The sequence below is a fragment of the Eubalaena glacialis genome, chromosome 1 (assembly GCF_028564815.1).
Source record: "Eubalaena glacialis isolate mEubGla1 chromosome 1, mEubGla1.1.hap2.+ XY, whole genome shotgun sequence".
Taxonomy (NCBI): Eukaryota; Metazoa; Chordata; class Mammalia; order Artiodactyla; family Balaenidae; genus Eubalaena; species Eubalaena glacialis.
This window is the reverse complement of record NC_083716.1, coordinates 213,742,607-213,767,392: the sequence shown is the minus strand read 5'-3', so window position 1 is coordinate 213,767,392 and position 24,786 is coordinate 213,742,607. Positions and strand designations below refer to the sequence as shown.

Sequence of the window (24,786 nt, the reverse complement as noted above, 5' to 3'; positions counted from 1 at the left end):
TCGCGGTGCGCGGGCCTCTCACTATTGTGGCCTCTCTTGTTGCAGAGCACAGGCTCCAGACGCGCAGGCTCAGTAGTTGTGGCACATGGGCTTAGTTGCTCTGCGGCATGTGGGATTTTCCCAGACCAGGGCTCGAACCCGTGTCCCCTGCATTGGCAGGCAGATTCTCAACCACTGCGCCACCAGGGAAGCCCAAATTGGCTGTCTTGATAAGGAAATTCTTTTAAACAAAATCAGATATTTACTAAGAAAGAAGGGAGAGTTGTTTAATTATAAGCTGTGAGGTGACTCTTTCTAGATTGAAAGACGGGAAAGAGCTAAGTAAATAGTTTCTTGCAGAGCTGCAGAAATGAATACTCAGTTTTCTATATAAACACTTCCTATTTTGCCAGTAGAAAGAAAAAAAAACAGGTGATGAATTTCCCTTTGAGAAATTTGATAAATAAGAGTATGAGCTCAGTGTGACATTCAGAGAGTAAAGAGACGAATAACATTTTATTAATAAATTGCAAATAAGAGTACTTTTATACTTGTGTAATATCAAGTTGACAAATTGTTTTGCATTTATCACCTTTTAAATTCTCTACACTTCATAACTAGATGGGGGAAGACTTATTTTATTCGTTTTATTTTACTTGTTGGGAAACAGAAAAAGTTGAATGGAAAACAATCCTAGAGGAATTGCAATGATAGTTGAGTGACAATTTGTGACAAAAAGGAAGTGAAGAGCAGAAATTCAAAAATGTTATTGTGAAACAGATTAATAGCTACAAAATGGTAAAGAAATATTTTATATTGTGGCATAGGTACATCGCTGAGGAAAGTAATACTTCAATTAAAATAAGCTCATTGTTTTATTTTTTTAACTAGTAAAATTTATTTTAGAACAGTTTTAGGTTCACAGCAATATTGAGCAGAAAGTACAGACAGTTTCCATATACCCCTTTTCCCCTCCACTCATACAAACTCCTCCCACTGTCAACATCCCCCACCATAGTGGTACTATTTGTTTCAATCAGTGAACCTCCATAGACACATCATTATTACCCAAAGTCCATAGTTTACATTAGGGTTTATTCTTGGTATTGTACATTCTATGGGTTTGGACAAATGTACAGTGACATGTACCTACCATTGTAGTATCACACAGAATAGTTTCACTGCCCTATAAGTCCTCTGTGTTCTGCCTATTCATCCTTTCCTCCCTCATAACCCCTGACAACCACTAATCTTACTATCTCCTTAGTTTTATCTTTTCCAGAAAGTCATATAGTTGGAATCATACAGTATGTAGCCTTTTCAGATTGGCTTCTTTACTTAGTACTATGCATTTAAGTTTTTCCCTTGTATTTTCCTGACTTGATAGCTCATTTCTTTCTAGCACTGAATAATATTCCATTGTCTGCCTATAACCACAGTTTATTTATCCATTCACTTGTTGAAAGGTGTCTTGGTTACTTCTAGGTTTTGGAAATTATGAATAAAGCTGCTATAAATATCTGCATGCTGGTTTTTCTGTGGACATACATTTTCAGTTCATTTGGGTAGATGCCAAGGAGTCCAATTGCTGGATTATATGGTAAGAGTATGTTTAGTTTTGTAAGAAACTGCCAAACTGTCTTCCAAAGTAGCTATACTATTTTGCATTCCAGCCAACAATGAATGACAATTCCTATTGCTCCACACCTTTGCCAGCAATGGTGTTGTCAGTGTTTTGGATTTTGGCTCTTATAACAGATGTGTAGTGGTATCTTATTGTTGTTTTAATTTGCAATTCCCAAATGACATATGATGTTGAACATCTTTTCATATGCTTACTTGCCATATATATATATCTTCTTTGGTGAGGTGTCTGTTCAAGTCTTTTGCCTATTTTTTAATTGGGTTGAGTTTTAAGAGTTCTTTGTATATTTCAGATAATAGTCCTTTGTTATATATATCTTTTGCAAGTGTTTTCTCCCAGTCTGTGGCTTGCCTTCTCATTCTCTTTCAAGTGTCCTTTACAGAGGAGAAGTTTTAAATTTTACTGAAGTCTAGCTTATCAATTATTTCTTTCATGGATCATGCCTTTGTTTTGTCTAAAGTGTCATCACCATATGCAAGGTCACCTAGATTTTCTCCTATGTTATCTTTTTTGGAATTTTATAGTTTTGTGTTTTACATTTAGTTCTATGATCATTTTTGAGTTAATTCTTGGGAAGAGTGTAAGGTCTATGTCTAGATTCTTTTTTTTTTTTACATGTGGATGTCTAGTTTTTCCAACACTATATATTGAAAAGACTGCCCTTTCTCCACTGTATTGCTTTCACATCTTTGTCAAAAACCAATTGACCATATTTTTGTGGATTTATTTGGGGGCTCTGTATCTGGTTCAGTTAATCTATTTGTCTGTTCTTTTGTCAATACCACATTGTCTTTATTACTGTAGCTTTATACTAAGTCTTGAATATGGATAGTGTCAATCCTCTGACTTTGCTGTTCTCCTTCAATATTTTGTTGGCTATCATGGGTCTTTTGCCTCTCCATATAAACTTTAGAATCATTTTGTTGATTTCCACAAAACAGCTTGCTGGCATTTTGATTGGCATTGCATTGAATCTATAGATCCAGTTGGGAAAAACTGGTATACTGACAATATTGAATCTTCCTATGCATGAACATGGAATATCTCTCTAATTTTTTAGTTCTTCTTTGATATCTTTAATCATAGTTTTGTTGTTTTCCTCATATAGATCTTATACATATTTTGTAAGATCTATACCTAATATTTCATTTTTGGGGGTAGTAATGTGCTTTTAATTCAAATTCTGCTTTTTTACTGCTGGTATATGAGAAAGCAGTTGGCTTTTGTATATCAACTTTGTATCCTGCAACCTTGCTGTAATTGCTTATTTGTGTAGGCTTTTAAAAAATGATTCTTTTGGATTCTTCCCGTAGATAATCATGTCATCTGTGAACAGAGTTTTATTTCTTCCTTACAAACTTGTATATCTTTTATTTCCTTTTCTTGTCTTATTGCTTTAGCTACGATTTCTAGTACAATGTTGAAAAGGAGAGATGAGAGGATATCTTGTCTTGTTCCTGATCTTAGTGGGAGAGGTTCTACTCTCTTACAATTAAGTATGATGTAGCTGTAGGTTTTTGGTAGATAATCTTTATCAGGTTGAGGAAATTCCCTCTTTTTCTAGTTTACTAAGAGTTTTTATTGTGAGTATGTGTTGTACTTTGTGAAATGCTATTTTTGCACCTATTGGTATGATCATGTGATTGTTTTCTCTTTGATGTGATATGATGTAATGATGTGATATTGATATGATAATATGATGCCTGTTGATATGATGGATCACATTAATTGATTTTGAATGTTGAACCAGCTTTGCATACCTAGGATAAATCCCACTTGGTTATGGTATGTAAGTCTTTTTATACATTTTTAAATTCAATTTGCTAACATTTTGTGGTTCTTTGTGTCTATCTTCATGAGATTGTAGTTTTCTTGTAATAGCTTTATCTGGTTTTGGTATTAGGGTAATGCTGACCTCATAGATGAGTTAGGAAGTAGTCCCTATCCTTCTATCTTCTGAAAGAGATTCTAGAGAATTCATAAAATTTCTTCTTTAAATTTTTGGTAGAATTTATCAGTGAACCCATTTGGGCCTGCTGCTTTCTGTTTTGGAAGGTTACTAATTATTGATTTAATTTCTTTAACAGATACAGGCCTATTCAGATTGTTTATTTCTTCTTGCTTGAGATTTGGCAGATTGTACCTTTCAAGGAATTGGCCCATTTCCTCTACATTATCAAATTAGTGGACTTAGAGTTGTTCATGATACTCCTTTATTGTCCATTTAGGGTTCATAGGATCTGTGGTGAAGTCTCCTCTTCCATTTCTGATATTGGTAATTTCTGTCATCTCTCTTTAATTCTAGTTATCCTGGACAAAGGCTTATTGACTTCACTGATCTTTTCAAAGAACCATTTTTTGGTTTTGTTGATTTTTCTCAGTTGATTTCGTGTTTTCAGTCTCATTGATTTCTGCTCAGATTTTTATTATTTCTTTTCTTCTACTTACTTTGGATTTAACTTGCTCTTCTTTTTCTAGTTTCCTAAAGTGGAGCTTAGATGGTTGATTTTTAGATCTCTCTTATTTTCTAATGTATGAATTTAATGCTGTAAATTCTGTTTTTTCTCTGATGCTTTTCCCTGTAAACACTGTTTCCACTGTATCCCACAAATTTTGAGACTTGTATTTGCATTTTCCTTTCATTCATAGTATTTTAAAATTTCTACTGAAATTTCTTCTTCACCCCATGTATTAATTAAAAGTGTGTTGTTTAATCTCCAAGTATTTTGGGATTTTCCAGTTAACCTTTCTGTTAATGATTTCTAATTTAATTCCATTGTGACCTGAGAGCAGACATTATATAATTTCTGTTTTTTAAAACTTGTTGAAGTGTGTTTTATGACCCAGAATATGGTCTCTTTTGGTGAATGTTTAATGTTAGCTTGAGAAAAATGTGTAATCTGCTGTTGTTGGATGAAGTAGGCTATAGGTGTCAATTATATCCAGCTGATTACTGGTGCTGTTGAGTTCATCTCTGTCTTTACTGATTTTCTGCCTGTTGGATCTGCACATTTCTGATAGAGGGAATGTTAAAGTCTCCAATATAATAGTGGATTCATCTATTTCTTCTTGCAGTCATCTATCAGTTTTGCCTTACATAGTTTGATGCTCTTTGTTAGATGCATACACATTAAGGATTGTTATCTTCTTGAAGTGTTGACCCTTTTATTATTATGTAATATCCCTCTTTATCCATGATAACTTTTCTTGCTGTGAAGTTTGCTCTGTCTGAAATTAACATACCTACTCCCGCTTTCTTTTGATTAGTGTTAGCATGGCCTAACTTTCTCTGTCTCTTCAGTTTAGTTTTTTTTTTTTTTTCTTTTTTTTAAGTATAGCAGTTATTTATTAGTGAGATTAATGGTTACAATTCTCCCTCTGGACCTGTTAGCCTTGTACATTAAAAAATTATTTTTTTTTAATTGAAGTATAGTTAATTTACAATGTTGTGTTACTTTCAAGTGTACAGCAAAGTGATTGAGTCATATATATATATATATATGTATATATTAGATTATTTTCCGTTATAGGTTATTACAAGATATTGAGTATAGTTCCCTGTGCTATACAGTAGGTCCTTGTTGTTTACCTATTTTGTATATAGTAGTGTGTATATGTTAATCCCAAACTCCTAATTTATCTCTCCCCCTCCCTTTTGGTAACCATAAAATTGTTTTCTGTGTCTGTGAGTCTATTTCTGTTTTGTAAATAAGTTCATTTGTATCATATTTTAAGATTCCACATATAAGTGATATCATATATTTGTCTTAACTCTGTCTGACTTACTTCACTTAATATGATAATCTCTAGGTCCATTCATGTTGCTGCAAATGGCATTATTTTATTCTTTTTTTATGGCTGGGTAATATTCCATTGTGTATATATATACCATATCTTCTTTATCCATTCATCTGTCAATGTTGCTTCCATGTCTTGGCTATTGTAAATGGTGCTGCTATGAACACTGGGTGCATATATCTTTTCAAATTAAAGTTTTCTCTGGATATATGCCCAGGAGTGGGATTGCAGGATCATATGGTAACTCTATTTTTAGTTTTTTAAGGAACTTACATACTGTTCTCCATAGTGACTGCACCAATTTACATTCCCACCAACACTATAGGCGAGTTCCTGTTTCTCCACACCCTCTCCAGGATTTATTATTCATAGAGTTTTTAATGATGGCTATTCTGACTGATGTGAGGTGATACTTCATTGTAGTTTTGGTTTGCATTAATCTAATAATTAGTGATATTGAACATCTTTTTGTATTCCTGTTAGCCATCTGTATGTCTTCTTTGGAGAAATGTCTATTTAGGTCTTCTGCCTATTTTTCGATTGGGTCGTTTGTTTTACTGACATTAAGCTGTATGAGCTGTTCGTATATTTTGGAAATTAATCCCTTGTTGGTAGCAACGTTTGCAAATATTTTCTCCCAGTCCGTAGGTTGTCTTTTTGTTTTGTTTATGGTTTCCTTTGGTATGCAAAAGCTTTTAAGTTTCATTAGGTCCCATTTGTTTATTTTGTTTCTATTTCCATTACTCTAGGAGACAGATCGAAAAAGATATTGCTGTGATTTATGTCAAAGGGTGTTCTGCCTATATTTTCCTCTAGGAGTTTTATAGTATCTGGTCTTACATTTAGGTCTTTAATCCATTTTGAGTTTATTTTTGTATATGGTGTTAGAGAATTTTCTGATTTCATTCTTTTACGTGTAGCTGTCCAGTTTTCCCAGCATCACTTATTGAAGGGACTGTCTTTTCCCCATTGTATATTTTTGCCTCCTTTGTTGTCGATTAATTGACCCTAAGTGTGTGGGTTCATTTCTGTGCTTTCTATCCTGTTCCATTGATCTATGTGTCTGTTTTTGTGCCAGTACTATACTATTTTGATTACTGTAGCTTTGTAGTTTAGTCTGAAGTCAGGGTGCCTGATTCCTTCAGCTCCATTCTTCTTTCTCAAGATAGTTTTGGCTATTTGGGGTCTTTGTGTTTCCATACAAATTTCAAAGTTTTTTTGCTCTAGTTCTGTGAAAAGTGCCGTTGGTAATTTGCTAAGGATTGCATTGAATCTGTAGATTGCCTTTGGTAGTATGGTCATTTTAGCAGCATTGATTCTTCCAATCCAAGAACGTGGTATATCTTTCCATCTGTTTGTGTCATCTTCAATTTCTTTCATCAGAGTATTATGGTTGTTTCCTTACTTTCTCTTTTAGTGTATAAAAATGCAACAGATTTCTGTATATTAATTTTGTATCCTCCAGCTTTACCAGATTCATTGATGAGCTCTAGTAGTTTTCTGGTAGTGTCTTTAGAATTTTCTGTGTATAGCATCATGTCATCTGCAAACAGCGACAGTTTTATTTTTTCCTTTCCAATTTGGATTCCTTTCATTTCTTTTTCTTCTCTGATTGCTGTGGCTAGGACTTCCAAAACTATGTTAAATAAAAGTGGTGAGAGTGAGCAGTCTAATCTTGTTCCCAATCTTAGAGGAAATGCTTTCAGTTTTTCATCATTGAGTATGATGTTAGCTGTGGGTTTGTCATATATGGCCTTTATTATGTTGAGGTCAGTTGCCTCTATGCCTGGTTACTGAAGTTTTTATCGTAAATGAATGTTGAATTTTGTCAAAAACTTTTTCTGCATCTATTGAAATGATCATATGGTTCTTATGCTTCAATTTGTTAATGTGGTGTATCAGATTCAGTTATTTGCAGACATTGAAAAATCCTTGCATCACTGGGATAAATCCCACTAGATTATGTTGTATGATCCTTTTAATGTATTGTTGGATTCGGTTTGCTAGTATTTTGCTGAGGATTTTTCATCTATTTTTATCAGTGATATTGGCCTATAATTTTCTTTTTTTGTGATATCTTTGTCTAGGTTTGGTGTCAGGGTGATAGTGGCCTCATAGAGTGAGTTTGGAAGTGTTCCTTCCTTTGCAGTTTCAGGAATAGTTTGAGAATGATAGATGTTAACTCTTCTCTAAATATTTGGTAGAATTCACTTGTGAAGCCATCTGTTCCTGGACTTTTGCTTGCTGGGAGTTTTTAATTACTGATTCAATTTCGTTACTGGTAATTGGTCTGTTCATATTTTCTGTGTCTTTCTGGTTCAGTCTTGGGAGATTGTACCTTTCTAAGAATTTATCCATTTCTCCTAGGTTGTCCATTTTATTAGTGTATAGTTGTTTATTGTAGTATCTTATGATCCAATCTATTTCTGTGGTGTCAGTTGTAACTTCTTCTTTTTCATTTCTGATTTTATTAATTTGGACCCTCTCTCTTTTTTTCCTGATGAGTCTGGTTAACAGTTTATCAATTTTGTTTATCTTTTCAAAGAACCAGCTTTTAGGTTCATTGATCTTTTCTGTTTTTTATTTTAATATCTATTTCATTTATTTCTGCTCTGATCTTTATGATTTCTTCTACTAACTTTGGGTTTTGTTCTTCTTTCTCTGGTTGCTTTAGGCGTAAGGTTAGGTTGTTTATTTGAGATTTTTCTTGTTTCCCGAGGTACGGTTGTATTGGTATAAACTACCCTCTTAGAACTGCTTTTGCTGCATCCCATAGGTTTTAGATTGTTGTGTTTTCATTTTCATTTGTCTCTAAGTATTTTTTGATTTCCTCTTTGATTTCTTCAATGATCCATTGGTTGTTTAGTTAAGCATATTGTTTAGCCTCCATGTGTTTGTGTTTTTTGCAGTTTTTTTTTTTTCCTTGTAGTTGATTACTAGCCTCATAGTGTTGTGGTCCAAAAAGATGTTTGATATGATTTCAGTTTTCTTAAATTTACCAAGGCTTGCTTTGGGGCCCAGGGTGTTATCTGTCCTGGAGAATGTTCCATGTTAACTTGAAAAGAATGTGTATTCTGCTGCTTTCGGATGGAATGCTCTATAAGTATCAATTAAGTCCATCTGATCTAATGGGTCATTTAAGGCTTGCCTTTTCTTACTGAGTTTCTGTGTGGATGATCTGTCCATTGATGTAAGTGGGGTGTTACTGTCACCCCACTATTATTGTGTTACTATCAATTTCTCCTTTTATGTCTGTTAACATTTGCCTTATCTATTGAGGTGCTCTTATGTTGGGTGCATATATATATTTCCAATTGTTATATCTTCTTCTTGGATTGATCCTTTGGTCATTATGTAGTGTCCTTCTTTGTCTTGTGACAGTCTTTATTTTAAAGTCAACTTTTTATGATATAAATATTGCTACTCTGGCTTTCCTTTGATTTCCATTTGCATGGAATACCTTTTCCTGTGCCCTCACTTTCATTCTGTATGTGTCTCTAGATCTGAAGTGAGTCTCTTGTAGGCAGCAAATATATGGGCCTTGTTTTTGTATCCATTCAGCCAGTCTGTGTCTTTTGGTTGGAGCATTTAGTCCATTTACATTTAAGGTAATTAATAATATGTATGTTCCTATTCCCATTTTGTTAATTGTTTTGGATTTGTTTTTGTAGGTCTTTTCCCCCCCTTTCTTCTTTTACTCTCTTCTCTTGTGATTTGATGATTGTCTTTAGTGTTATGTTTGGATTCCTTTTTCTTTTTTGTGAGTATATCTATTATAGATTTCGTTTTGAAATGATCATATGGTTTTCATGGGGTTTTTGTATAGGAGTGTATATTTTTATGTGCTTATTTTAAGTTGCTGATCTCTTAATTTCAAACACATTTTAGATACCCTGCATTTGTACTGTTCTCCCTTTAGGATTATTGTTTTCGATATATTTTATGATTATTGTTTTCGATAAATATAATCTAATTGTTTTGTGTATCCCTTAACTGCTTATTGTGGCTACAAATAATTTTACTACTTTTGTCTTTTAACTTCCCTACTAGCTTTGTGCGTGGATTATTTCCTACCTTTATTCTATGTTGGTCTTTACCAGTGAACTTTTCCAGTTTGTAATTTTCTTGTTTCTAGTTGTGACCTTTTCTTTTTTGCCTAGAGAAGTTCCTTTAGCATTTGCTATAAAGTTGGTTTGGTGGTCCTGAATTCTTTTAGCTTTTGATTGTTTGTAAACCTTTTGATTTCTCCATCAAATCTGAATGAGAGTCTCGTTGGGTAGAGTATTCTTGGTTGTAGGATTTTCTCTTTCATCACTTTAAGTATATCATGTCACTCCCTTCTGGCCTGCAGAGTTTCTGCTGAAAAATCAGCTGATAGCCTTATTGGAGTTCCCTTGTATGTTATTTATTGCTTTTCCCTTGTTGCTTTTAATATCCTCTCTTTATCTTTAATTTTTGTCATTTTGATTACAATGTGTTGTGGTATATTCCTCTGTGGGTTAATTCTGCATGGGACGCTGCACTTCCTAGACTTGGGTGATTGTTTCCATCCCCAGGATAGGGAAGTTTACAGCTATTATCTCTTCAAATAGTTTCTGAGGCCCGTTCTCTTTCTCTTCTCCTTCTAGGATCCCTATAATGCGAATATTAGCATGCTTCGTGTTGTCTCAGAGGTCTCTTAAACTGTCCTCATTTCTTTCCATTCTTTTTTATTTCTATTCAGCGGCAGTGATTTCCACTACTCTGTCTTCCATCTCACTGATCTGTCCTTCTACCTCATTTAGTCTACTCTTGATTCCTTCTAGTGTATTTTTCATTTCAGTTATTCTTCAATTTTTTTTTTTTGGCCACACTGTGCAGCATGCAGGAATCTTCGTTCCCTGACCAGGGGTTGAACCCGTGCCCTCTGCATTGGGAGCACACAGTCTTAACCACTGGACCACCAGGGAAGTCCCATATTTTACAATTCTGTTTGGTTCTTTATGTTTTCTAACTCTTTGTTAAAAACTTATAATTTTTTGCTCTATGCATCCATTCTCCTCCCAAGTTCTTTGATCATCTTTATGATCATTACTGTCAACTGTTTCTCAGGGAGACTGCCTATCTCCATGTCACTTTGTTCTTCTTTTGTGGTTTAATCTTATTCCTTTGTCTGAGACATATTACTCTGTCGCCTAATTTTATGTAAATTGCTATTTGTATTTTTATGTATGTGGTAGGTTGGTTACAGTTCTTGACCGTGGAGAAGAGGCCCTCTATAGGAAACATGCTATGCATCCCAGGAGTGCACTTCCCTCTCGACACCCAAGGTCCAGGAGCCAGCTGATCCCAGGCTAGTGTCTGGCCTGCATTTGGGTGGAGCTGGGTTTTGGTCCTCTGGTGGGCAGGACTGTATTTAGGAGCATATCTAGATGTGGCTGTGAGCTTAGGAAGTCTTTAGGTAGCCTGACTGCTGATTGGTGGGGCTGTGTTCCCACCCAGTTTGTTGTTTGGTCTGAGGCATCCCAGCACTGGAGCCTGCAGGCTGTTGGGTGGGGTCAGGTCTTGGTGCCAAAATGCCAGCCTCCTAGAGAGCTCACTTGCTGATGAATGCTCCCTGATATATCCACCACCAGTGTCTATGACCCTGGAGTGGGCCACAGCCACCCCCTACCTCCCCAGGAGACCCTCCAAAACCAACAGGTAGGTCTGGCCCAGGCTCCCATAAAATTACTGCTTTTGCCCTTAGTCCTGGTGTGTGTGATTTTGTGTGTGCCCTTTAAGAGTGAAGTCTTTATTTCCCCCAAGCCTGTGGAGCTCCTGCAATCAAGCCCCACTGGCCTTCAAAACTAAATGCTCTGGGGGCTCCTCTTCCTGGTGCCAGGCCCCTAGATAGGGGGGACTCACATGGGGCTCAGAACTCTCCTGTGGGAGAACCTCTGTAATATAGTTATTCTCCAGTTTGTGGGTCACCCACCGGTGGTATGGGATTTGATGATATCACGAGTCTGCCCCTCCTACAAGTCTTGTTGTGTTTCCGTCTTTATGTCTTTAGTTGTAGAGGGTGGTTGTTCTGCAGATTGTTGTGATTTTGGTGTTCTCATGAGAGGAGATAAGCTTAGGGTCCTTCTACTTTGCCCTCTTACTTTTAACCTATATGTGTCTTTATATTTAAAGTGGGTTTCTTGTAGGCAACGTTTAGTTGGGTCTTGTGTTTTGATCCACTCTGACAATCTTTGTCGTTTAATGAGTGTATTTAGACCATTGGTGTTTAAAATGATTATTGATATAGTAGCTTAATATCTACCATATTTGTCACTGTTTCCTATTTGTTGCTCATGTTCTTTTCTCCCATTTTTGTCTTCCATATATTTTCTGCCTTTTGTAGTTTTTTGCCTTTTGCAATTTTAATTGAACCTTTTATATAATTCTACTTTCTTTCCTGTCTTAGCATATCAGTTATACTTCTTATTTATTTATTTTAGTTGTTACCCTAGAGTTTGCAATGTATTTTTATAGCTAATCCACCTTTACTTTCAAATAATACTATAACTCTTCCCAGTTACTGCAAGTACCTTATAATAACAAAAAATCCTGTTGTCTTTGTCCCTTGTATCACTCCTGTCGTTCATTTCATTTATACATGTAAGCATATGTAGGCATTTATAAGCACACACACATGTGCATACCTAATTGGTTACATTGTTGCCATTGTTATTTTGAACAAACAAATCCATTATCTGTTAGATCCATTAAGAATAAGAAAAATAAAACTTATTTTACCCTTAGTTATTCTCCAGTGTACTTCTTCTCTTTATGTATGTCTAAGTTTCTGACTTAATTTTTCAGAGAAGGAAAATTGTTTTCTTTTAACATTTGGCATACAGGGGAATGATGTCAATAATATGTGGAATTCGGCTTGGATTTTTTTCCCCCAAACAAGTTCGAACCTGTTATTGTTTTGGAAAGATCAGGGGCAAGCTTTTTCACAACTAAAGAGAAAGTGTTAGTAGTATAAGAAAAATGCTGAATATTCTGTAAAAGTAACCTTCTATAATAAAATAAGGTGCTGGTTTATTGGCACCTTAACAATTTTAACAAAAAATTGCTGTATATTCTACTGTGTTAAAAGATCTGAGGAAGTTGCAAGTTTTGTTGAAGAAGTTGTAAAGATAGCCTTTATCAATCAATTTCTTTTTAATACAAAGGAACTATCTCCAGATGATATTTTTAATTTTTATTAAATTGGTCTCTATTTGAAGTGAATGTCTTCAAGGACCCACATCAAAGGAAAAAACGAGCTCCAGGAAATGAAGCTTTAAAGGATGGACTGACTTACTCTTAATACAAATGCCAGTGGAAACTCAACTGTACTCATATTTTTATACGGCTTGTTATTGTTTTGTTAGGACTCCATAGTCCTTAATTCCATAGATTTTGAGTCCTCTCACTCTAATTCTACTTTTTCCATAGGTTTAGCTCTTTTTATTTTACAGAACATGGAGTTATTTAGGAATGCATATATGCTGTTATAGCAGAAATACCTGTACTCAATTCTGAGTTAGTGGTAGCCACCTTTTTGAGTAACAAGGGTAGTCTAATCCTCTTTTATCTCATTTATTTTCAGTGCTCATCATAGTGGCTGGCAGGGCTATCCCAAGCCCTTTTGTGTGCAGTAGAAAAAAATGCTCCTTCCTCTGAGTAGATTTAGATATGTAATTGCAGAGCTTGGAGTACAAAACTCTTGCTGAATTAGTCCTGCTTGTCCTTTCAGCCAGGCCCTTATGCAGTGTATAGTTTGGAAACACTACACCATGTCCTGGCTTCCTGAACAAAAGAGTCATGCACACATATAAACACGTGCATGTACCACACACACACACACACACACACACACACATACACACAGTGCTTGTTGAACTGATGATGTGCATGACTTCAGACTGTTCTTTTAGCAAATATATTTTGATTAGTTTAGAAATCATTTATTTCTTTTATTTGTATGTCCCTAATTGTTAATTTTGGTGTTATGTGAGGATTTTAAAAATACAGGTAAGACAATTTAACAGACTATTAACTTTCAAAATTCTTTTCATACAAGAGAAAGAGGGGGATGGTACTGATAGAATGTATAAGTATTCCCCAACCTCTCCATTTTTTCTTTCTCTCTTCCTTTCTTTGAAGGGGAGGGGCTGATAGATGGTAGGAGAGCAAGACCAAATATGCCAATCTAATGTATGAATTCTTTAAACTAATACTGAAAATTTCAGTTTAGATAGATGACAAATTGGTTTTGCCAGATTTCTAGGCAGAATTGCACAATATATTAAGATTGTGACTCAAAGCCACATTCAACAGGTGGAGTAAAGTCCTCTCTTTCGGTTCCAGATGTGGTTCCTTATATGCGGTAACCTATAAACCCACAGACAACTTTTCTAATGCTCTTGCCTTGTTTCTTGTATGTATGTTGAAGTAGGGACAGGAAAGCTACAATAAAACTCCTACTGGGAAGAGAGAAGGATGGGATACACATGAAAGTTCCTGGTCCTTACAATAATTAATAAGACTTCTTGCTTTGGAAGTGGAGTAAGGTCTTGATAGGATCCTAATTCTGCTTTCTGAGAGAAGCTCCTTTGTCCTTTGTTTTCCATAGTCCCTGACTTTGCTTTTTTGGGAATTATTCCTTATCTATCATCCTTTGTGTCTATATCAGAAATGGGTGTTGGAGAACATACCCTTATTTGAGGCTGCACTGGATTCTCACCCTGTGTCCTGTCAGTGCAAACTTAGGCTCCCTGGGTAGAGCATGCTAGGCTTGTGGTATTTTTTGCTAATAGAGTTGCCTCAAAAATGTAGGTTTCAATTCTGTTTGCCTCCAGTCAGCTATATGTGAAAATACCAGTACCAAAGATCTCACTTGTTCATAATTGCTAAGCCTACAAACTAGTTACTTTACTAGTTATTTTCCTCAGACCATCCAACTCTCCCTTAACTTAATAACTGATACCTTGTGGCCACCTGAAACAGTACATTTGGGTAGGGGTTAATCTGACTTTTTTGCTCCTAGGCAGGCTCTCATTATGTGGCTTAGAACTCTTAAGAGAGATTGTTGAAATACATTTTTTTTGTTGTTAGCTGTAGAGAAGCAACTGGCTTTTCTATTCCTTCAAGGTACCCTGTATTATTGGATTATCCATTAAGTTAGAAGTAGGCTGTAGTCAGAGAGAGCCTTCCTAAGCAGAGTTGTATTCTTTTTTTTCTCTGCTTGTAAATGAACTAATTTTTGCCTAAATTCATTCATTTATCAGGCTTAAAACAACAAGTAATAGTCAATTCATTACAACATTATGACTTTTTCTAGCTGCTTCTGCTAGAACTATAGTCTTGGTAGGCACTTGGTTTCTCTTTTAAATGGTCATATTTTGCTAGGATAGTATATATAGTATAGTGTAGTATAGAAAGGATCACCAACCTATGTCTCTTTCCTATCTGCTTTCTGTCCTACCTCTAAGTTAATAGAAATGCTTTGGATTTATCTTATAACCCACTGTATTGGTCCTAAGAATTTCTATAACATTTAGCATAAAGGCTAAGTTGTAAAAAAGAGACTTAAAACTATAGTGGCTCAAGCACATAAATTAACTGTTTTTCTTATAGAACAGTTGAAAGGTAGATAGATGTGTGATATAAGATGGATAAACAGCTCTGCTTTCATGAAATAGTCCAGGAACACCCAAAAAAGGAATCCATGAAGCACTTTCAATTTTTTTTTGTTGTTGTTGTTGTTAAGATTCTGGTCTTAAACTGCAACTGTAGTTTTTTTTAAAAAGGCAGTGAAATTTTGAATATGAAATATTTGAAACAAAATAGAAACATTTTAGAGAGATCACACACACACACAAACACATATATAAGTTCTTTGATTTCTAACCATAATGGAGTGGAGTCACTTGTGCTATTCTTTCTCTTTGGCTGTAAATATCTAGACAAAAATATATGAAACAGTCATTATTTTCAGAAAATGGCAGCAGAGGTCAGAGGTTCAGTGATTCCTGAGAAAAGAGAAACAGATGAGGTGAGCCCTGTGATTGCCCTGGTTTTCTGCCTGGAGGCACTTTCAGATATCTGGTGCAAGGAGAGGAAAGCCAAGTAGAGCACAATGGTCCTGCTTGATTGAAATAAAGATTAGATTTGGGGAGGATGAGATAGCTGGAATCGTTAGATCAGAATACTAAAGAGGAGGGACCTATGTATGCAAAGAAAGAGCATCATAAATCTTCATGTGGTCGCCTTGAGACCTTTGTTAAATACTAAGCTCTGTGTGTAGGTGAAACTCCATAAGGGCACACAAAAAGTTATTAGGAAATGTAATCTGAACAACTTCCAATGCTCATACAAGGTTAAGAGATGTTTGAGTTCTGAATAAGCAGAGTGGAGAGACTTTGTTGAACATCTGGAGCATTCAGTAGAGACCCCAGATTGGTCACACCTCAAAGAGTAAGGCTGAGTCTGACCTGATGACTAATGGCTACTCTATACGTGCTCTAACAAATCTTAGAAGGAAGCTGAAAAGAATGAAGTTGAATATTAAGTAATTTAATAACCTGTTGAAACAAAATTTATCACTCTTTAAAGGAAGACCATAAAACCCAGAAATTCAACAATATCATATTCATAGTGTCCATAATAAATGTGTGTGTATTTACATACATACATATACATATGTATACATACACACGAACTACTAGACATACAAAGGAGGAGAAAAATCATCAATAGAAACAGACAGGAATGACAGAGATGAGATTAGTTGGCAAAGACTTTAAAATATCTCAAATATGGTAAGTATGCTCAAGGACTTAAAAGGAAAAATCATAAAACTACAGATCTAAGAATCCCAATAAATCACAAGCAGGATTACAAACAAAACCACACCACGGTGTATTGTAGTCAAATCACCAAGTTCTAGTGATATAGAAAAAAATCTTAAAAGCATTAAGAGGAGGAAAAAAAACTTTTTATATGGGGAAGCAAAGAAAAAAAAAAATGACTGCTGACTTCTCATCAGAAGATAAGCAAGCTAGAAAACAGTGGAATGATATATTTAAAGGGCTGAAAGGAAATAAAAAACAACCTAAAATTATTTTTAAAAACAAAAGCAAAATAATATTTCCAAATAAGTAAAGTGAGAAAATTTCCTGTCAGTATACCTATATTATAAGAAATCTTAAAATGATCTTCAGGCTGAAAGAAAATAATACTGAGTGAAAACTCAATTCCACACAACGGAAGGAAGAAGTAGTAGGAAATGGCAAGTATTTATGTCTAAAAATATATGGAAATTAAACTCTACATTTCCAAGTAATGCTTAGATCAAAGAAAAAATCACAAGAGAATAAAGTGTTCTTAATGGAATGATAATGAAAATACAGCATATCAAATTTTGTGGGATGCAATGCTTACACGAAAATTTATGGTTATAAATGCTTATATTAGAAAAGAAGGAAGGTGTAAAGTTTATGGCATAAGCCTCCCTCTTAAGAAGCTGCAAAAAATGAGCAACTTAAATCCAAAGCAAGAAGGAAGAACTGATAAAAAGTGAAATCAATGAATATAAAACACAAAAGCAACAGAGAAAAATCAGTGAAACCAAAGCTGGTTCTTTGAAAAGATTAAGTTGATAAATATCCAGCTAGATCGATCAGGAAAAAAATTACCAATAGCAGGAAAGAAAAGCATCACTGTAGATATTATAGACATTAATAGAATAATCAGGGAATAGTATGAGCAATTTCATGCCAGTAAGTTCAATAACTTAGATGGACTAAGTGCTTGAAAGACACAAATTACCAAAACTGACAGAAGAAGAAATAGAAAACTTGAAAAACCTTATGTCAATTAGATAAATTAATAATTAAAAACTTTCCCTATAGGAAACTCCAAGCCAAGATGGCTTCACTGATTAATTTTATTGAAACTTAAGGAGTAAACAATTACAATCTTATACAAACTCCTTCAAAAAATAGAGGAGGGAACACTTCTTGACTCATTTTATGAGTTCAGCATTAGCTTGATTTTAAAATCAGATAAAGACATTACAGGAAAATAGATCAATATCTCTTTTGACTGTAGATGCAAAATATCCCTAATGAAATAGCAAACAGATTCTAGCAAAACATATTACAAAATGCATCATGACCAAAGGGGTTTATGCCAGGAAGCAAGGTTGATTTTAACATTTAAAACCAATCAAAGAAAAAAGGAGAAACAGCATATGATAATTTCCAGAGATACCAAAAAACTATTTGACAAAATTCGAACCTACTCATGATAAAAATTCACAACAAACCCAGAATAGACAGAAACTTCTTCAATCTGATAAAGGACATTTATAAAAAGTATACAGCTAACATTACATTTAATGATGAAAGACTGAATGCTTTCTCTGTAAGATTAGGAAGAAGGTAAGGATGTCCATTCACACAGCTTATAATTAATGTTATACTGGAATTCATAGCCAGTGCAGTAAGATAAGAAAAATAATAAAAGGAATCCAGATTAAAAATAAATCAAACTGTCTTTATTTGCAGTTGACATGATAATATACATAGAAAATCCTAAGGACTTTTTTATGAGGAAGATACTAAAACTACTAAGTGAATTTAACAAGGTCAAAGTATATAAGGTCACCACATAAAAATCAACTGTATTTTTATATACTATCATCCAAACAATTTATGAATGCTATATACTCGCTTCCATAAACATGAAATACATAGAGATAAATTTTTAAAACTCTACAAAACATAGCTGAGAGAAATTACCAGTACATAAATACACAGAGAAATAATACCTTATACATTGATTAGGAGATTCAGTGTTGTGTTAATTCTCCACCAATAGAACCATGGATGCAATGAAATCCTTATCAAAATGCTGCTCTTTTTTTTTTTTTTAAGAGATTGACAAGCTGATTCTCAAATTTAGAATTGTCAAAACAATATTGAGAAATAACAAAGTTAAAGAATTTACTGGATTTTAAGAATTACTCTAAACTACAATAATAGTGTCGTATTGGGTCATGGTGTTGACATAGGTAGGTAGATAGATATCCTAAGTGCTCTCTGTGTGTATGTAAGTGTATATACAACATGTAGTATTCACATAGATAGTCTTTTATCTATTCAAGGATAGTTTTTTATTTTTTTCTATTAAAGAATTATAGAATCTTTTCAACAAATGGTTCAGGAACTAGATATCCTATAGAAAATAATGAATCTGGACCCTTACCTGGACCAATACACAGAGCTTGACTTGAATTGGATTATAGATCTAAAAGTAAAAACTCTAAAACTTTTTGCTATTTTAGAAACATGAATAAATCTTTATGACTTCATGTTAAGCAAATATTTCTTAGGACATAAAAAGAACTATCTATAAAAGGGAGGTTTGAAAAATTGGACTTCATCAAAATTAGAATCTTTTGCTGCTCAAAAGACACCTTTAGGAAAATGAAAGGCCAGCTACAGATTGGGAGCTATAAGTATTTCCAATACACACAGTCTGACAGTCTTATATGAACAAGAAGGTAGCCAATTAAATATGAGCAAAAGATTTAAAAAGACACTTCATTAAAGGAAGTCGTAATCCCTTGGGAAGCATAGGAAGCATATGAAAACATGTTCTACATCAGGAATTGGAAAACTATGGCCCATGGACCAAATCTGGCCTATTGTCTGTTTTTGTAGACAAAGTTTTATTGAAACATCGTTACACCCATTCATTTATGACTGCTCTCATGCTATAACAGGAGAGTTAAGTAGTTATTAAAGAGACCCTGTGGCCACAAAACAAATATTTCCTGTCTGCCTCCTTACAGAAAAATTTGCTATCCCCTGGTCTAAAGGAATCAAATTCCAGGGAAGACTAAGCTCTTCCTAGGTGAGCAAACACCAGTGGAGAAGTTTGGCCTAATTTAATGTAATTTTCCCCAGGATAAAACTTATTTTTCTTGGAATTATAATTTTTTACAGTTGAATCTTATTTTTTTATTTTTTAAATCATAGTTAATTCATTTTTCTTAATAAGCTAACAAACTCTATTAAAGGCAAAATTATACAAGTTTTTCTTTAAGTCTTGGTAACTTAAGGTGTAATATTAGAAAGCTCTGTCTTATTCTCAGGAACAAACTACACTTCAAGGTTAAAACAGTGATGTAGAGAGAGAAGAAAACAAATGAAAGAACAACAAAACAGTGATGTAGATTCATGATGTTGACCAGAAGTTAGTACCAAGAGAAATTGTACTGAAAACCACTTGGTTTAAACAGCTTGTACTTATTTCCATCAGTAAGTTAAGTGGTGACTGCAAACAAGTAAGGATGAGGATTGAAGGCATGTGCTGCCTTTCGGAGGACTGACTAGTCTCACTGTCCAGGTGGTCTCCACTCACGGATGTATTTGCCCTGATCTTCACTAGAAGTAGGGGCTCCTATTTCCAGTGAAGATCAGGGCATGTGCTGGTCTTTGTTCAGTTCAGCACACTCCAGAGAGATGTAGGGAGTAAATCTTCTTAGTGGCCTGGCAGGCCAGGCTTATATGCTAACTGAGGAGTCTAGACACTCTGGGTTTGCCTCACATTCTTATTAGTTTGTTGTTGCATCAGCTGTGTTCTGATTGGTTACACTCTAAGATATAAGCCATTACATCATTGGTTATATAAATTGTTTACATAAAACGTTTTGTGTTTGAGGTACAACAGGTGTCAATCTCCTTTGAATGAGCCATATACTTATCTGTAACATGTTTACAACCATAGTTATTTTTTAGAAAGACATTTTTTCAAGCAAGAGAACATTTTTGATGGAAAAGATTGGTTACCATTTTTAAGCATAGCAAACAGATTTTACTCCTGTTAAAATGTAGAATAAGGTATCCTTTACAGAAAATTCATTTCACTTATTACAAAGCCCCAGTATTATTTAGTTTACTTAAATTAAATCTGATATTACTACTTTTTCTATGTTAGGATAATTTAATGTCACATATGAACATAAAAATGATTTTTGTAAAATTAGTTTCAGTATCAGTATTTTTACTAGAAGTACAATAACATTAACTCCATAAACTTTTATTTTTCCCTATTTCCATGAGCTAATAATCAGTTTGACAACCCAGCAAAGTTGCATGTTATAGGGAAGTTTTCTGACTGGAGCAAAATTTAATGAACCAATGTTTAAGGTCATCTTTGATTTCCGCATGCTTACTTCCACATCATACTTCTTCAAGTCCTATCTACTTTAAAATCAACCTTGAGTCCATCCTCTTATCTTCGTCTCTTCTTTATCGCCCACCCCATTTCCAGTCCAGGCCATTTTCATCTTTTATTCATTGTTTTAGTCACAGGAAGCTCTAGAGTAACACATTAACCTTCTAATCTCAGTAATTTTGCACAGCAAAGGTTTACTGTGGCTTACGTAAAGTCCAGTGTGGTTTGAGCTGTGATCCTCTTCCATCTTGTAGCTATAATATCTGTACAGTGGCTTTGAAGTTGGTCAGGTGGACTAGAAATGACTTTATCACTTTTGCTCACAGCCTGTTGGTCAGAGCTAGTCACATGGCTCCAACTTAAGTGCAGTGCAGGCTGGGAAATGTAGGACAGCACATGAAATATTTAGAGATCACAATTATCTGTACCACATTTAGATTATTATAGTTGCATCCTAATTGGTTTCCTTATTTACTCTCATGTTCCACTACAATGCTTTCTCTACCTAGTAGCTAGAGTGCTTGGAAAAAAAAAATTTTGTTACTATCTCGCCAGTAACTTCCTTTTTGCATAAAATCCAACACTTTGCCCTTACCTGTGCAACTACTGCATGATATGGTCCTTGCCTTCTTCACTAATTTCATGATTGGCAGTTAGTGTTATTATCTGTGAATAGTGTATTTTGAATAGGCATTTTTTATTTTGTCCATAGTTATGAAAATGTGATTTAAAATAGTGTCACATTTACAAAATCACAATAATAACTATAAACTGAATAATAATACCAAGAGAAGTCCTAATTTATATGGCAGTCTCTGCAGTCACATTGTATGTAATTAGAATCTGAAAAAAAAAAAAGCCTTTTGAGAACATTGACATAAAATCTGTTATAATGAATAAATTCTGTGTAGTAGAGTTACAGTAATTCTGTTTCTCTGACAACAAATGATCTCTTAGCATAAATGTTTTCTTTGGCTAAAGTTTATATGAAAGATATTTCATTATGGTTAAATGTGTAAAACTTAATAAAGTTTATTTTTTAGAGCAGTTTTAGGTTTACAACAAAATTGAGTGGAAAATACAGAGTTCCTATATATCCCCTGTCCCTACACAGATATGACTTCCCCCACTATCAACATACTGCACAAAGGTAGTGAATTTGTAACAATCTATGAACCTACATTGACACATCATTATCACTCAAAGTCCATAGTTTACATTAGGTAGGGTTCACTTTCAGCGTTGTGCATTCTATGGGTTTTGACAATAAATGCAATTTTTAAACAAGTTTTTCATGAAGTTTGTGTTTTGCCATTAAGTAGTTACTTCCCTTCAGTTGTACTTTCAGTTTCTCCTGTTATGCCTTCTTCAATTTCTTCCTTGGCAGTATGAAGCTCCTAATTAATTATCCCAAACACCACACACACACAAACTCTCTCTCTCTCTCTCTCTCTGTCTGTCTCTGTCTCCCTCTCCCTCTCCCTCTCCCTCTCCCTCTCCCTCTCCCTCTCCCTCTCCCTCTCCTTCCCCCCTCACTCTAAGTGATTGTTTTCTAGTTGGAGTGGTTGAAATATTTTCTTAAGGTAATTAATTTGTAATCTCACAAACTGTGGATTAGAGCAGTGCCCTTGCCAAAAGATAGAGGGGCTAATTAAGGTTCAACCTTTATTTTCAAATATGCATGAAAGAAAGGCTGTATATAAATTCTTTCTCATCTCTGAGCTGTGAATCCTAGGAATAAAGTTTTTAACAAGCTGTTTATCTTAATAAACATCTCAGGATTTATATATTTGATATGTTTATTTGAAATGTAGCAGAGCATTCTTATTTTTGATAATTTTTGACATTAAAAAATTGATTCCTGTTCTAGCAAATGAAAATTACGTTTAGTAAAATTGAGTACTCTATGGTTTGTTACATGGATTTAGATCTAGCACAGTTCAAATGACTTGTCCTATACTTGACATCTTCTTACATATAAAAGGCTCATGTAACAGTTTTTACATGGTGTTAGTATTGTCATTCTTGTTTCTTTTCCTCTGCTGGCCTACTTCTGTTTCAGCCCTTGACCATTAATAAAGTACTAAATAGCAAGGAGATTATCCTACTACTGCGTACACAATATTGAATAAAAACAGGTGTTTGTGTGACAGAAAGATAAGGAAATCAAATCTTTGAGAAGTTGATATACCATTCTTCTTTCATATAATTAGATGTTTTATAAAGTAATTTGGGATTGTATGACAAGAGTCAAGGAAGCTATTAAGCAATCTCTGTGAAAACTTGATTGTCTTTGTGCTTTGACTAACTGTGTTTGTCTTGTTCACAGTAACTGTAGTACTGAATGGAAGTGGCTTGTAGACAGAGCAAGAGTTGGCAGCCGTTGGACGTGGCTTCAAGCCCAGATTTCAGAGCTAGAATACAAAATCCAACAACTAACGGATGTTCACAGGCAGATTCGTGCCTCCAAGGTATTGTGTGTGCTCTTCTAGTTAAAAAAATATTATTAGTTTTAGTTTCTTCTCATCTCTCCACACAAAATAATTGTTGTTAGGCTTTATAAAAATGTAGTTAATGTTAAGATTTTTGATATATTAATTCTGTAAGTTGAAACTATTTTTGTAACTTATCACAAACATTTTATCATATTGAGCAGTTAAGAATTTCTTTATTGGATTCCAGTTAATAGAAATGATAAACATTTTTTATAAACCTCTACTTTGTTGGCATTTATTTTAACATATGTGAGAAATTCTGAGTGTATCTTATTGGAATCTCTTTAGAGTTTTTTGTTTTAAGAAAAATTATAAACACATAAAAATGTTCTAGAAAGAAATATAATGAATACCTGTGTACCCACCCCCAAATTTATCAAATATTAAATTTTTACTAGTTTGGGTTTAGTTTTTAGAATAATAAAGCATTACCTTACAATTGAAGTACTTGTATAATCCTTCCTGATCCCATTCCCTTTCCCTACGCCACTGATTCCAACATATTTTAAAAGATTTTTATTTTATATTGGTGTATAGTTGATTAACAATGCTGTGTTAGTTTCAGGTGTACAACAAAGTGATTCAGTTATATATATACATGTATCTATTCTTTTTCAAATTCTTTTCCCGTTTAGGTTATTACAGAGTATTAAGTAGAATTCCCTGTGCTATACAGTAGGTCCTTGTTGGTTATATATTTTAAATATAGCAGTGTGTACATGTCATTCTCAAACTCCCAATCTATTCCTCCCCCTCCCCCTTCCCCCCTGGTAACCATAAGTTTGTTCTCTAAGTCTGTGAGTCTGTTTCTGTTTTGTAAATAGGTTTATTTGTATCTGTTTTTTTTTTTTAGATTCCTCATATAAACGATATCATAGGATGTTTGTCTTTCTCTGTCTGACTTACTTCACTTAGTATGGTAATCTCCAAGTCCATCCATGTTGCTGCAAATGGCATTATTTCATTCTTTTTAATGGCTGAGTAATATTCCATCATATATATGTTCCACATCTTCTTTATCCATTCCTCTGTTGGTGGACATTTTGGTTGCTTCCATGTCTTGGCCATTGTAAACAGTGCTGCAATGAACACTGGGGTGCATGTGTACTTTTGGATTATGGTTTTCTCCAGATATATGCCCAGGAGTGTGATTGCTGGATCATATGGTAGTTCTATTTTTAGTTTTTTAAGGAACCTCCATGCTGTTCCGTGAAGTTTATGTTTGTTCTTATTGCCATTTTGTTGTTTTGGATTTGTTTTTGTAGGTGTTTTCTCTTCCCTTCATCTTTTTTTCTCTTCTCTTGCGATTTAATGACTAACTTTAGTGTTGTGTTTGGATTCGTTTTTCTTTTTTCCTTGTGTATCTTGTAGATTTTCAGTTTGCGATTCCCATGAGATTTTGATATAGCAGTCTGTATATAAACAAGATTGTTTTAAGTTGCTGGTCTTTTAATTTCAAATGCATTTCCAATATCCTGCATTTGTGCTCTCCTCTTACAGTTGCTGGTTTTGATTTGTGTGCAGGTAATTTCCTACCTTTACTGTATGTTTGCCTTTATCAGTGAGCTTTTCCATTCGTAATTTTCTTGTTCCTACTTGCAGCCTTTTCTTTTCCACTTAGAG

The 24,786-nt window shown here is 34.4% G+C and overlaps 1 protein-coding gene across 7 annotated transcripts in view; it reads left to right on the top strand.

Annotated features, from left to right (window-relative positions):
- KANSL1L (KAT8 regulatory NSL complex subunit 1 like) overlaps window positions 1-24,786 on the top strand; it is a 155,769-nt gene that overhangs the window by 21,546 nt on the left and 109,437 nt on the right. For all 7 annotated transcript variants that reach the window (XM_061187057.1, XM_061187049.1, XM_061187007.1 and 4 more), the window contains exon 3: window positions 22,998-23,139. In XM_061187057.1, the coding sequence (XP_061043040.1) occupies window positions 22,998-23,139 (142 nt within the window). The remainder of the gene's footprint in view (window positions 1-22,997; window positions 23,140-24,786) is intronic.